Raw genomic sequence first — 16,545 nt, 5'->3', positions numbered from 1 at the left:
GCTGAATTTAAATCCGCTTTCGCGCTTTGGCTGGCGCAGAGCCAGATCGGATGCGCTGAGCACTTGTCATATTATCACAAATATTCATTGTTTTCAACCATATAATACTTATTTTAGGTTTCAGACATTTAAATACACATAAGTACTAGCAAAACCATACATTTACAGTTTGTAAAATGCACGCTGATGTCTATGGAAACGGCAATAATGATCCTTACAAATATAATCTGACGACATGTTTTTATTGATATCATATACAGATTGTGTAGGTAACTATAAAGTTTACTCTGCTCTTCTCCCAGTTTACCGGAGATCTACTTTAATGTGTTTCGGGAGGAGAGGATGAATTTGCGTGTTGTAAATCCCACAGCTCGGATGCAGCGCGAACTAACATGGCGGCGCCCATCACCCGGTATGGATCAACTAACACGGTCGATATAAAAGTGTTTAAACTACCAAATAGATTTAATTGCACATATTTCAGAATCGGAATATCAGATATTTCATAATATAGTGAGCATGTTTGTGAATATTTTGAATAAAACAGGAAAAACGAAATAAACGCGATCCACGTGTCATACAGATCTATTGTGGCTGCGTTGTGTCACATGACAAGCATGACGTGTCGCCATGGAAACAATAAGGCGATACATTTTAAAATAACGGTCGCCTAAAAAAACTCACGCTGGGGGCTCAGCTAAAATATTTTAAACTCACGTGCGAAAGGGTTAAAAGTTAAAACTCGTCCACGCCCTCCTAAAACGCCTCGTTTAAACACGCCCCCACATGTCTACGTCACTGTGTGGGAAGATTTGCATAACACCGCACAAATGTTCACGCAAAGAAAGAAGGCGTAACTTTGATTCTCGCTGTAGTATTGTTGCTGCCGCCGCCATGTTGTGGAGACGCTGTGTGTTTCGTTGTGAAAGCGAAACTACTTTGTTTGGTCTTCCAAAAGAGGACACAACTAGAAATCAGTGGTTAAGTTGTATTTACAACACTGTTCCAGAACAGTTCAAACCAAATATTCGTGTGTGTGCAACGCAATTTACAGAGGACTATTTCCTGAACCTGGGAGAGTAGCCTAAAATGTCTGTTCTGACTCACAGCCTGTAAGTATGATTTCATATTTAAACAATTTGCCACTGACGATTCAAACGCGAGTTTTGAGCAGTGTAGAGTAGCGCTTGTTGTTTGTCATTTCTCCGATCACAAATGCAGACATGGTTTTATGTTTACACGGCACGATGCAACGCAATGCGTAAAAAGTCAGTTAAGTCATTATAATCAGTAATTATGTCAAAAACGCATTTCATTACACCAAATACACAAAATAATGTTCTTTTATAGCACTGTCATATGACCCCTTTAAATTGTCCTCGTCATAAACCACTTACAGGAGCAGCTCGAATATTGTCTGCATAAACAAATAATGACAAACCCAATTTCTGCTCTCACAATACCTGTGAATGTCTGTAACCAGAGTAACTGTAATTGAAGTAAATATCAAAGATGGAGACTTAGTCAAAATGAAACAACTAGTTGTCTAGTTAGGTTTTGTTCAGACAGCACATACTGGATACTGAATATTTATATAGTTATATAATGCAATCATCACTACTGAAACTAACTAAACTATGCGTGAGCAAAATCGCATTTATCAGGAAGATACAACCATTTTAGGATGCTGTGGGAATGTAGCTTAAATTACAGACTTTCAAACTGTCTCCTCAGGGGGCCTCAGGGGGGTTATAGCAGGTTAAAAAAAAAAAAAAAAGATTTTACAAAATGTGTTTTTGGACTGTTAAAAATAATGAGATATTAGTCTCAGCGTCAGAAGTCATGCCCACAGACCACCCACTCCAATCGCTAAATGTCTGTTGCATATGGTACACTAAACTTGAAACATTTTCACAAAGTCAGAAGTCTAAGTCTGATCATTTACCAAGCTTGGACAATCTTTTGCCAACATCTGAAAGGATTCCAGAGTGACCTCATTTTATTAGCTGTCCTAATTGAAGATGAGGTGAAGTACCTCACTGAAAATGGAACATCTGCAACACAAATGAACGTACCAAAGCTGACATTGCAGTTTGTGTATTCAGTATTCGGATCATCTGAATTGCTTGTTGGCACTAAAAAGAGAGACGTGCTCTAAACAGACGTGTTGTGAGAGCATCTTATTAGACTGGCTGTTGACAAAGTGCACACCACTAAAATAATAGGTGTTCTTTTCCATCAATTTAATTAAAAAGTATATACTTTACACATGATATGCATGGTATGCAAAAATATCACTATCATCAGCTTGTACATGTGCACTGGTGAAAGCGCAGGCAGAGATGAAACACCATCAATGCTAAATGGTTAAAATTAGGGAACACAAGTCAGAGCTTGCCAGCCGTGGGCTGCTGGTTGAGAGGCGTTTGTTTAGCTGCTGACTCTGTACTTAAGTCAAGTTCAAATGAGAGTAGTTTTCCAATTTCGGACTATAGGATCATATAGATATAAATGAATTACATATGCAGAAAGACTGGTTGATATGAAAAAAACCCCCCATGAAAATAGAGTTAAATTTGAGATCACTGACACAAAAACATGCATTTTCAATCACAGTAAAGAACCTCAGGAGAAGTTCACCACTGTCATAAACATATCTTTTGCTCAATTGGGAATTAAAGCAAGACCTCAGAGGAAACACACACACATTTTCATTGATCACTGGGACTTGCTGTGTTCTCGTCCTCTCTCTACTGACATAAAGGTCAATAACAACAAATAAAGAGCAGTAGCGTAGAAACAAACAGAGTGAGTTAAAAATGAAAGCTCATGTTAAAGATACTATAGAGGATTGGTAGCAAAAATAAAATGCTAAGGTAAGACGACATCAGCAAAATGAAGTGTCACTATGCAGTGTGAACAGTTGCTTGCCTCACTCTTTCGGTCAATTCCTCCAGAATCCGTCCTCCAACCCAACCAATAATAATAGCAGTACAGAGTAAAGCATCATACATATGTGGAGTTTAATGGAGTATATTTGATGAGTTTATTTTCAGGTGTGTAAAGTCTGCCAGGGCTAGTGCTAACTGCTAGTGCTTTCATGAATTATTAAGGTGCCTCTCTAGGTGTCTTTGAATCAGCTTTGATGTATTTCTTTTTATGTACCCTGATCGCTCAGATTCTACACCGTCATTATACCTACATTGTGTAGGAGCCCCACACCTTCTAATGGCCATAAACATTCAAGGGACAATCATGTATCATGAATATATCCAGAAACTAGTGCTGTCGACTGAATATAGTGTGATTAATTATTCAAAAATAATAATGTGATTAAAAAAAACTACATAATTAATCATGTCCCCAACACATAAATTCTGCAAAAGGGGATTTTTTCTACCATCAGAGCAATTCAAGTTTGAAGTACCACCTTCGTGTTTTTGCAAGTACATGCAGACTGATCATTAAAAAATACCTCAGAATGACAAGGCCAAAATACAATATTCCTTCATGATTAATGTTATGAAAATAAAAAAAATTTTGTAAGGTGACCATCTATTCAAAGATTTAATCATCTGCCATAATAATGTAACAAATCTTTATTTGGCATTTTTTCACAGTGATAGATTCAACTTATTATCAATTACATCAAAATTTAATTTGATTCTCCTTCATCAACAGCCCTGCTAGAAACGTTGTTATTGCATTTACTGTCCAAATAACAGTACAATAACTGTCAAACAATGACATAAACTGTTCTAATTTATTCAAACGAACAAACCCTTTACCTTAAGCTACTACCCCTACTAAACTACCAAAAGAATTTCACACACTTTTCTACCAAGATGCAGATAATGCTCAACTTTAACCCGACAAATGAAAAGCCTCATGGCGTGAGTTGAACTTAAATCTCCAGTTTAATTTGATTTATCTGCTCCCTGTGTCTTTGAATTCAGACTGCTCCATCATAATGTCAGTGCATAATTTATGAGTTGTTTATAAACAAATTTCGGGAGGAGCACGCACAGATAATTAACACGGCCAGTTCATCATTAGTGATTACACCATTTATCCAGTCAGCGCAAGAGAAAACTCCTATAAAAACCAAGTACGTCCTACCTCCGTTATCTCTCGACTTTCAGCATCCCTCCACCACCCCGACCCCGCACCTTCAGCATAGTTTCTTTCCCAGCACGGGGAGAAGCACTCGGGGGGAGCGCTTTTTGGCCGGGCTGGACACTGAGCTCGGACCCCTCTCCCCGGACAGGGGGAGGGTGCCCCGGGCTCGGGAGTCTTGCCGAGCTCGGAGCCCTCTCCCTGGACAGCACGCCAAATATGCATACCTTTTATTTAATTATATGTAAGTGTGAACTCGTGAAAACATCAACACGGAAGACTCTACATAATTCACTGAATGACTTCTAGAGAAAGACTGGTTGTCTGGTTAATGACGGACCGGTCTTTGAAGTCTGGGATTCGGCGGCTCTATGAATATCATGAATAAAACAAGAGAAAATTTTACTAATTCGATTCATTTATTCTAGAACATTGATTTTGTTAGGAAAGCCATCTGTGTTAGTGAAACATTTTCCTGCATGAGAGGCATGACAGTAGAGCGGCCGTTCTCACCAACTGTTTCGGACAAGCACCATGTGCTAACGTAAGGCAACTCAAGTGCGTCAAATACAGCACTCGATACGTGACATAAGTAATATGATATCTTTATGACTCAAATAACTGAATCAAAAAGAGCATGAAGCTCTTTGAAGTACTGTCATGAACTGAATGAAGAAGGAAGCATTGCACTGTAATTTTGCCTTCCTGCCATAAAGAAATATCCAGATGGCCACAGAGGTACCCTACCTGCCCAAACACGTCAAGTACAGTCTTGTGCCCTTTCTTTTACAACATACCCTCTCTTCAGCTCCTCCAGTGCACATTTCTACTATGTGTGCCTGCACGTAACATGGGGTCCATTGAATGCTGAAGCTCTAGCTGGGAAAAAGACAGTGTTTAGCATTCCACCTGGTCATTAGGCAGCTGTGCAACTGATATATTCTGAGCCCCAATGTAAAATTAATGCCACCCTCGTATCAACCTCAGACAGACAGGCTAATGAGAGCATTGGAACAAACATGGCATCAAGTATTCCATATGCAGCACTATATTTTTAGCTCCATCTTCTTTTCACACTTCAGTGGCCTCAATCTTTAAACCCCACAATAAAAAACAAAAAAAACACGTTTCTCTCACGATAGACTGGTGATTAAGCCTAACTTTGCCTAACCCAGAAAGGTTTACAAAGCCCCAAACAAAGCAAAACAAACAAAGACCTGGCTGGTGGTCATTAAACGGTCAGGGTTAGTTGCTAATAGTGGATAGTGTGAGGCAATTAGCACAGGGTCCAGGAAAGCCCTTTGCAGTCCTAATTAAGTCATTTCTAAGTTCACTGCAGAGGCACTGGACCCGCTTATCACCCAAGAGGACTGCAGAAACCAACACGAGAGAGATCCAGGCATAAACAATGGTAATTTCTAAATGATGTACTCGCTATGCTGTCTACATGAACTTTCTGTTCTTTCCATAAGGGACCTTTTCCTTAGCCCACAGACAGTCTAAGCCTGTTGGGTGAAATGTTTTACAACGAGGGTCAGCTGTGATCTGCTGACGGTCAGTTTGAATGTTTCGAACCGGATAAACGAAGACCTCAGTCATCTACATTCACTCCTTTTTCGCTGGCATCTGCTCTTGGATTCTCCTCTTGCCTTATGCTCTTCCTCTTTACCTGAGCTCTGTCTTCCTGGACAACAGTGTTAAAGGCCATCCCATCAGGTCAGACTCCAGCCCTCACTGGCATCTCTCTTCCTCTCTTCTGAGCTTCAGGAGCTGTTCACATTGCACTAGCTTTCCAGTGTTTTTCTATGTAAACACATACTAGATGGACGTATTTGGACATACCACTCACGTCTTGCATCTATTGCAGCTTCTCATTCATGACACGGCATTCTAAATACACAATGCCCAAGTTAAAATAAGTTCAACTTTTGAGAAAAAAAAAAGTGTCTCCAGACCTTGAGTTTTTTCCCCATTCTATTGCCTGTGTCTCGTGTTTTTCAAAGCAAAAGTGTGTTCTGTGTGAATGGCCCCTTATGCTGCACTCTATCTTTTCGTACATTTCTCTCTCACTCTCACTCATCTTGTTTCAATTGTATTATTCATACTATATTTCAATATCTATAACTATTTAATCCAATATGTAACTATTTAAAACCGTAACATCTGATTAAAGCAGTCATGTTCATAAAAAAATTCTCTTTCAAAAAAGTAATCTATTAGCATTTTCTAGCCATGCTTATTTCCATTGTTTGTACAGTATAAGGAGCAGAAGTGATTATAGACAAGAAATCACAGTGACAGTGACAGTCTCAGTCGTCATATTTATATATATTTATATACAGACATACCATATTTATATATCACGCTGTTCATCTTTTCAGCCCTACAACAAAAATCCAATACAAATTTAATTAGCATACTAGATCTTTTGTTTGGAAACCCACATATTCACGTAGGGTATTTCTTATTCTTAGCCGAAGATCAGATTAAATAAAATCTAAAGAAATTATACAGTATAATGTTATTGTATATTTTGTATTTAATTTATTTAACAAATAATAAATGGATATTTTTGAAGACAGATAATGGGTGAATACAGAGGTTAGAGGTAAAAATAAATAAATAAAACAATCTGTGTATATTGTAAAGTAAATGTCTATCCATTTGCTGTCTGTACTGTGTGTATTGTGGTTTTGTCATGTTGAATACAATTGTTCAATTGTTTTGCATTTAGCAGTACAACCTGTAAGAGGAGCAACATTTTGTTCCCCCTCAAAATTCACAAACATGGTTGAAAGGCGATAAGCTTGACTTGATCTGACTGAAGCTATAGCATTTGATATTTTCCATGAGAAATCTAAAATTGGCATCAAATAAATCAATAGCAGAGCTTGAAAAAAAATTCTCAAAGGGAATTTCAAGGGAAAATCATTTGAATTACAAATTGACTGTTGTCATCTGAAAAGGCACTACAAGGGATTTTTTTCCCAACCCACCATTAAAAAATTGTTCCTATTGTGACTGAAGTCGTTTTTGTCTCTGAGTCTGTACGTTTTAAGTGTTTGAACCTAAATTTGACCTGAAAGGGAAAAAAATCTTCTGTCACTTACCTCCAAAGGGAACTCTCAAGAACTTTGTTGGAGTCTGCATGGTAATATTTAGTGAGAATGAGGATGACCTACGAAGAGAAAAAAAGTGACAGTAAACATTGAAGAAAATAATTTTATGTACAATTCTATAAAAAATACAGTTGTGTCTGAAAATCACATTGAAAATGTGTGTGAGATGGAGCAATTCGAACACATTAAGAACACTCAATCCTGCTTTCTCTTGTAGGATCTCATATCTGCAGCGGACATTGCATTTGCAAAAACTTTTTAGTCTGAGAAACTGAATTTGCTGAGAAAATGTTCTCTAAACACAGCAGAGAGACATCACTGCAAGTGTATAGTTCCCCAGACTCACATAGAAGCATGATGTGTTTGTGGTGTTAGAAACAGCATATGCTAACCTCATTTGACAGATCCATCAAACCGTAACCACTTGATGGACAACATCTTCCTAGCTTCTGCTAATAACTTACTCTTTTTTTATCTTTAGGACCGACTGCACTGCAAGCAGTTGCTATAGCACTGATGAACATAGCATGAAGCCAAGTTACTTTCTTCAGCTGGCAGCAGGGAGTTAGCAGTATGGAAAAGACTGACAGAAGCTGTTGGCCTGTATTGCTACAGTCACAGGTTTAAACACTTGGACATCAAGTTAAAATGAAGCCCAATATACTGAAACATTATCTAAAACAGGGTAGTTTTACAACCTCTAAATCCATAACACAAAATAAGTCTTTTATAACTGGTCTGGATTAGATTCATCACTGAAACTCCAGCTGGTGATGAGGATCAGATTATATTTAGATTTTCTGATGACATCACCACAGTGCGTCTATTTTGTTGATCAATTTTTCTTCAAGAGTTTTTTTTTCTTTCATAAAACCATAAAAATCACACATGAAATATGCAAGTGGGGTGACCAGTGTCAACAAGCAACATAGCTTTCATTTATCAGTTGCATTTTAGTGTTTTTTTAATCCAAACGTATGATACACAGCTATATAATAGGTCTGAAATAGCATATAGTGACATCTTGCTAATTAGAATTTATGTTGGAGGGTTTCTGTATGTATTTATCTGTGTTGTGGCATTTTAGCAAGAGCAAAGCTTAAAAAGCAGCTACCTTGCTGATTAGGCTGCCAGTAATTGCTTCAATCAACACAACACAGATAATGAAATCTACTGTAGCTCCACCACAAGATTCTTTCTGCAATGTGATTCTACTTGCCTTGAAGTATTTTCACAATGAAAGCCACTATATCTCTATAAAACTGGTTTCAATCCCAGGACTTACTGTGTTTGTGTAATGGACGGTAAATGCTTTTTTTTTGTGCATGAGATGACAAACACATGACGAATAGAGAGCACGCACACATAGGCTACACAAAATGATGCCTTCCTCTGGTCTATTTGATGAGGTATAAAAGCCAGTGTGAGGTATATCCTTAAAGTCTCTCCTATTTTTTATTCATGTTAGTAGGACGCCTGAGTTTGCAGTAACATATCAGTAGAGTGTGAGTGAAGGGGGATGACTTGTGTCTGTGTGTCTCCTTTATCTTTCTCTGCTGCCTCACACACTGGGTCTCTGACAGCAAAGCCCAGCGGAAAAGCATTGCCACGAAAAAGGGTCAGAGAGACTCAGGGCCTTGGCAGAGTGATTGACAGGTCAGCACTGGAATGTGGCATGAAAGCGTGTGGACCGGGCCAGCCTTGGGCTTTGCTTGGAGGATCGGCTGAGAGGGTTATTGCCCTGAGCCTGTTCCTCCCTCTGCAGACGACAGAGGCACTAAAGGTCAGAAAGGTGTGAGCAGAAAAGCAAAGGTTTTTTAACAGTATGGAGGTTGTGTATGGCCGGAAAGCTATTTGAACCTTTATCAGTGATCCATGGGAGGTCTCAAATCCAACTGTACCAAAACCCAGTTCATTAAAAATTAAATTATTCCTGCAGTCATGTCAAAATACTGTATAAAGTGCATTGCATTCAAGCCAGAATATTTTTGAAACAAAACATTATAATGCGATTTATTTCTTACAATTAAAAAAGTAATTTAAAAAGCAGTTTTCTAGGCCAAATATGTTTTGTTCTAATAAATTATTATTTTTTTAATGTTTTTAAATACAGTTCAGCTGCTCTGAACATTGAGTGATATAAGTTTAATATGAGCTTAATTGTGAGATTCATTGTAATCATTCCTGTTTTCCACATTCATAATTATTCATAAAAAAAATTATAAATTCCCACACACTGTTATTCGCTGTAATATTCCACCAGTTGGTAAGATTTTTTAAATCTTTCTGAAAGAAGTCACCAAGCCTGCATTTATCAAAAATACAGTAAAAAACAGTGATATTGTGAAATATTATTACAATTTAAATAACTGTTTTGTATTTTGCTATATTTTAAAATGTAGAATATTACATTTATTCTTTTGATGACAAAGCTGAATTTTCAGCAGTCAGAAATCATTCTTCAGAAATTATTCTAAGACGTTGATTTGGTGCTCATGAAACAAAATGTTGTGTTGCTTAATACTTTTGTGGAAACTGTGATTACACACAGACATTTAAGTTAAAAAGTTAAAAAAAGAACAACATTTATTTGAAATAGAAACCTATTGTAACATTCTACATGACTATACTGTCTGTCGCTTTTGATCAATTTAATGTACTCTTGTTAAATAAAAGCTTATTATTTCCTTTAAAAATATCTTACTGGGCCCAAACTTGTAAAAGTTAATGTATAAGTGAGAATAAACAAACTAAATCTATTTGACTGTAATTCTACAAATAGTGCATATGAATCAACAATCGTGTTCGTTTGGTTTTTTCGTTTGTGATTTGAGCAAAAACGAGCCATCTGATCATTATCAAAATTGTTCAAACCAAGTCTGCTTCTTGTGCTTTATTACTCCACATATTATGTTTCTTTCATTTCTCTCTCTGTCTTTGTCTATCATCAACTTCCATCAAAACTTCCATGAAAAGCATCTCAGACATCAGGCCCCCAAACATCCTCTTGGCTATTCATGCCATAATTTGTCAAGAACATAACTATTTACCAGATGTGATCTGTAACTAATTTAAAGAACCTTTCTCTCTGGGAACACTGAAGAAAATGAGGCTTACTGTTATTGCAGACACAGCTGTATCTGGAAGAATAACCAAGTATCTTTTTCCACTTGTGATTTTTAAAGGCCTTCCATACTTGATGATGAATAAAACATTTATCAAACAGTGGATGAGTGGTCTACATTCACTCAACAAGACAGAAGGCATTTATGCTTTCCCACAATGTGACCACCAACAACTGCGAATATGCCCTATTCATCAATACAGACAACACTTTGACCATTCCTTTTGAATTTATTATGCTGAACCTAATCAAACATATTAGCTGTCCACAGCGCATTTGGCATCAGGCTACACAGCGAACAGTTTTCTCAGCCTACCCAGGGGGCCGAGTGCCCCCGCACAGGCGTCAGATGGTGGCCTTTGGAAAGAGTCTGTCTGCACCCAGCTGTCTGCAGTACAACGCTAATGAACCACAGGGAGCAAAGCCTTTCACTCACTGAAATCATGCAAATACAGTTTGAGGAAAAGAACAACTGATGATCAGCAGCTTAGAGCAAAGCCCACCGAACTTATTACTGACATCAGCATGCAGAGAATAATCTTCACATCATTTACTTTGAGCTATAACAAAGCTGACATCAGCTGAGAGTGAAGGGAAGCGATGACTTCCTTAATACACAGGCACTCTGGTGGCAGCCCCTCAGTTTATCTGTTTACCAAGAGGAAGTGAGAGCAGACAAAGAAATACAACAGCAGAATCAGCACTGAGGACGAGACGAACCTGTTATTGAGAGCGATTCTTGTCTAGATTCTTGTTCTCTATACCAGTGTTTCTCAACCGGGGTGCCGTCTGTCGAGAGCAGATATCTGTATGACATTATATTCTGCAGTTCTTCCCTGTTGTACCGAATATCTATACTTTTCAAATTATCGAAGTTAGAAATTCAAATATTGTGACAAAATTAATTTTGTAGGGTGCCACAAGTTTGTTAAAATTTCCAAAGGGTGCCGCGACTAAAAAAAGGTTGGGAAACACTGCTCTATACTATGCTGAGACAAAAAAGATCAATCAGATCAATCATTTTAAGTGCATTAAGTGATTTATGCATCACAACATTATAATGCAGAGCAGTATGAAAAATGGATATTCATTTTCGGATATTCCTAATCACATTAAAAACACGAATTATTTAATAACACTGTTAAAAGATTAAATTTCAGTGACTGTTAAATGCCAACACAAAATCTAAATTGGGGAAATTAGCTAAATGTGCTAACTTAAATAGCTAAAATCTAAAAATGCCTAATATTTAAAGTTGTAATGAAACGGAAGTAGAGAGAGATCTTTTTTCCACATTGTGATATACATCTAAGTGTAAAAGATTATTGCGCACATCGCTAAAAATAAAAGATCAGGCCCATAATTAAAAAAATTTACTTCAGCCATTCGTTCCTAATACTCAGGTCTTTAGGAAAGCTATGCAAAGTTTTGGGAGGAGCAGAACGCACATTCTTGATTAAATATGACAATGATGCATGTTAAGGGCCATGTTGAGGAAGATTTTTCTTCCTGATTTCAAATCTGGGCACTTCAAAAGAGTAGAAAAGAATAATTCATATTTTAACTGGGTAGGTAGTTTTGAGTTCTGAAAATGGCAGTATGTTTTTATTGCAGAGTAATCTCTTTTATGTTTAAATATAAGCAGCACTTTGATTTTCCTTTTCATTTATTTCCATGAAAAAAATAAAATCACATTTCTACTGCATAGACAGACAACTTCTATTAAAAGGCCTTCTTTCAAACAGTGAATTACTGCTTTTAAAAAATCTAACGTTGAACAATATCAAACATAGCACCAGCCTATCAGGTGTACTTCCTAATCCACGTAAGCACATATATAGCGTATCCTGGCCTGAGTTCGGTACGTTGCGCGATTATGAGAACTTACGTTACCCCTCCTCCTCCCCAGTGCCACCTGTAGAGATCTGCTGGGGGTTCTACATTCTTAAAGCAGCCATTCTTCATTATTTTGACTAAGCTGAACTAATTATTGTATTTGCTATACAGCAGCAGCTGCAGCATAGCAGATCTCGTCCACCAAAATCAAGCTTATGTATATTACATACCCATGCCAATAAATGCTGGTTGAAACTTTCACTCCGAGAGTTGTCATGACTGAAATACAGTTCTCTTCTATAGACACTACTTGAGGTCACAGAATATGCTTAACAACGTTGTGTGCGCTTCAAAAAAGGATAACGGAGACACTGAAGCTCTTTCTCAAACCTCAGGATTGTTCCCTGGGATTTGTCACCATCACTGTCCTGCATAAAAGCAGATAAATGCCTCGAGCATTACACACACTTATTTGGCTTGCCAAGATAGGAAAAGTATAAAAGCGCCTCTTGTAGCCTTTCTCAGCTGCGTCGCAGAAGCCTTAACACATAAATCATTTATCCATAAGTCAAAAGGGTTTTTTCTTCAGTGACATAAAATGTTGTCACTAAAGAAAAGGCAGGTCTACAGTTTGTCTCTCCATCTGTTCTGTTGTGAGATGAAGGCTCACAGTTCTGCTGGGGGGAAAACGATTTCTGCTGCGGTGAGTAATGGCGATAGAGGCAAGAGGATAGGTAGCCATCAATCAGTCCACCGCACGGCAGCAGACAGACTCTCTATCGGAGACCTTCTGAGGAAAAAGAGCTGTGATCCCAGTGCATTTATACCAACACACTGGCCCTCATCCCAGAATATCAGCTTGGCAAACTGGTTTTAGCTACATCTAAATCTTAGTCTAGAAATATCTTCAGTACATCACATGCTGGGAAAGACTGCAATTTGCTTGAAAGACAGCAAGTACAGCACCTCCACATAAGGCTTCTGCAGGGCATCTTTTATGGACACTATAAATCTGCTACTAATTAGAGGACGAGACAGAGTGCAGGTGCGTAAGACACTGAGAATCATAAATAAAAAATATGATATAAATTATGGAAGCAATAATTGGTCTCACTGACTACGTTTTATAGAGTTCTCAATCGATTCTTTGGATGTTTTGATCTGAACTGTTCATCTGAATAGATTCTAACCTTGTTAAAAGGAGACTCTTTGAATAAATTGTGTTTCTTTAGGGATGCATTCAAGTAGGACACAAGGGGGCCCACTGATGAACCGCCTGACCTTCCCATGTCTGTCTGCGGTTGTGTGTTTCCTCCTCCTGCTGGCTATGTTGCATGTTTCATTCTCTAATGCCTGAAGTGCTTCAAAACCCAAAGAGAAAAGAGAGGACATAGAAATGTATTATTCCAGTCATACTTTCTCAGGCTGCTCCAAAAACTGCCAGTGCATTTTTCAGCAATCCTCCGAAAAAGAGCCTGATTTTCCTGAAATTTGTAAAATTCTCTCTAAAAAGTGCCAAGAAAAAAGTTCTCTATTTGGAGCTCTGGGTGAATGCCATTTCTCAGCCAGTTGGTGACATTTATTGGGGAAAAGTCAACCAGCCTGTGACGACACTTGAATGGACAAACTCAATGCCACAAGAGGCACCATTGAAAAAGGCACCATGGCAAACATGCCACATGTGAACTGTGACTGTACAGAGCACTGACTTCAGTTCACTATTCGACATTCCAATGAACTTGGCGTTTCACTGAAGTGCAGTAAATCAAGTGATAGAGAGGGAAAATAATTCCCCGAGTCTGTGCTGAAAGTCATTCTTATAAAGCCAGACATGGAAATGAATCACTTTGCAAGAATGCACGATCCCTCAAGTAACATGTCTGAAGCAGTGAGACCACACACATAGAAAAAGATACACAGAAAGCCATTCACGATTTAAATGACTGCATGGTGTCTCTCAAATTAACGACTGATTGGTTGGAATGGGGATACTAATGATAAATGTCTAATTTATGTTCCTCTACATTAACTGGAGAGTACTCCAGTTAAAATGTGACAGATGCCAATCCATCCCAGGCTGATTACCCATAATCCTGTGGAGTGAAGTTCAGGATTTTAGGATGGACCCCTGAAGATTACTTCACACCGTCACACAGCTCTCTCCCCCATCAATCACACAGATTGACTATGTAATCTCAGAAATGTGAGATTATGAGAGAATTAGTGTACAGATGTGTCTGTAGAAAACGATCTACTCAAATCAAGGAGGTTAGCTAACCAAAAGCATGTAGGCAATGTCTCGTAATGCACTTTGAAAAGAAACTTTCAAGAATATTAACATAATGTCACACTTTACATTGCAGAGTTCATGTTAAAGTATAATTAGATATGTAATGTGCAATTAAAATGCAATTCTGTTTGAGAACAACCTGCAGCTACATATTTTATTCTTATTGCCATAGTAATTAATTACAATAATTTGCAATACAGCGTCTCTGAGGCTTAAATGAGCACATTGGTTGAAACTCTACTCTATATTGGTTTTTAAAAAGCAAATGAAAAAATTTTTTGTATTATTGTTTCTGGCACAGGCTACCATTCAAAAATTTTGAGTCAGTAACAGCTCTTTTTTCTTAAAGAAATTTATACTTTTATTGTATTATTTTATTCAGGATGCATTCAATTGGTCCAAAAGTTAAATATTATTTAAAAAAAGCTGTTCTTTTGAACTTTCTATTAATTAAATCATTTTCAAAAAAAGTATCACGGTCACCACAAAATTGTTAACCTTTTTCAACACTGAAAAATATTGCTTTGGAATCAATTCCATTTTTAAATTTCAAACACAGTTTGTAATATTTCACAATATTACTGGTTTTACTATATTTTGATCAAATAAATACAAGAAATACACAGAAAATATTACAGACACTGTAAGAATGGTATCTTGTTCCACTTTGACACAATCTATTATACATTTCCTAAGTACTGACTGCCAATAAACACTCGGCATGTGAGTGACACATAAAACAGCTGATGCAGGGAATGCAGGAAAAGAGTGACCACAGACCCACTGTCCAGCTGTGTTGTTTCCTCCCAGTGATTTTATTCCCATCACTCCCTGTAAATCCAGCCAGACTGTTGAATCTGAGAGAAAATATAAACAAAAGTGAAAGCACAGAGTGTCTAACTGTGAGTGTTGTGTGCATGCGTTTAAAACGTGATTGAATGGCCTGCAACGGTGCATTGATGAACTAAGAGGAAAAGTAGGCTTATAATGAACTCTGCAGATAGAAGATCTGGCAAGGCCTCCTGGCACGCTGACAGTGGAGGCTTTTCTCAGCCAGACACAGTGAAAGAGGCTCATAGTGGACACAGCTGTTATTACTGGCATAACAGCTGTCACCTTTGCAACATAGTAATCCTTTTCTCTCAATCATCCCTTTACGTTGTAATACGTTCCCAATATATCTTTATTATTCTATCTACCCCTCACCTCATCAGTTCTCTTTTGAGTTGGTAGATTATTGCCTCTGCATGGAAATAATTCCTCTTTGACAATACATTTCCATCTATATTTCTTTTTGACAGAAATTCGACATGATCCCAGTATCATTCTTCCACTGAAACTGTCCTGTCTCATTATCAGCATTCAGAGCCTGAAGCTTCTTCCTGACATGTTTAGCAATGTTATCTGTCTTCACTTATTTGTGTACTTGTGTGGAGTGAACAGAGAACAGATAAGTTTTGTCTGGGATATAAAGGATGAGGTTCTGAAGCTGTGGGACTAGGCCCGGATCGAATTGAAATGAATACATTACACATAACTACTAAAGGTTCAGACTTAACAACAAAGCTCTGTGTGCTGGTTTTGCATTCTTTGTTTAGGCTTTGAAACTGGTTGCCTTAAAAAGCAGTGGAATGTGAACCCCATTCTGTCTGAGACCCCTAAGGCAGACCGCGCGAAGCTGCACGCTCCACTGAAGCGATGTGCCATGACGCTCCTTAACGAAAATGTTTGCAGTTCGCCAGGCTTCAGTCAAACATATAAATTCACAAATAATGACTGGAATGGAACAATTAGCATTAAAGGACAAAGAAACAAAACAAACTTGTGGGGTAGAAATTGTGAGTGGGACCAGAACAAGAAAGACAAAAGAAAATAAAAATAAAAGAGTACAGAAATAGAACAAACGAAACGATAAAAAAAACAACAACATTTAATTAATGTTAATTTGTGATGCTGCAGTTTTTAATTTTTAAGATTCAATCAGATACATTTAGATCACCAATTCATAAAATGGATGTAAGGGATTTTATATATATATATATATATATATATATATATAT

At 37.6% G+C, this 16,545-nt stretch overlaps 1 protein-coding gene across 3 annotated transcripts in view; it reads right to left on the bottom strand.

The window, feature by feature from the left end:
• LOC107656200 (VPS10 domain-containing receptor SorCS2-like) overlaps positions 1-16,545 on the bottom strand; it is a 162,227-nt gene that overhangs the window by 99,718 nt on the left and 45,964 nt on the right. For all 3 annotated transcript variants that reach the window (XM_016443960.1, XM_016443961.1, XM_016443963.1), the window contains exon 2: positions 7,227-7,294. In XM_016443960.1, the coding sequence (XP_016299446.1) occupies positions 7,227-7,294 (68 nt within the window). The remainder of the gene's footprint in view (positions 1-7,226; positions 7,295-16,545) is intronic.

This window comes from Sinocyclocheilus anshuiensis, unplaced genomic scaffold, assembly GCF_001515605.1.
Source record: "Sinocyclocheilus anshuiensis isolate Anshui unplaced genomic scaffold, SAMN03320099.WGS_v1.1 scaffold1429, whole genome shotgun sequence".
NCBI lineage: Eukaryota > Metazoa > Chordata > Actinopteri > Cypriniformes > Cyprinidae > Sinocyclocheilus > Sinocyclocheilus anshuiensis.
This window is presented reverse-complemented; position numbering and strand designations above follow the sequence as displayed.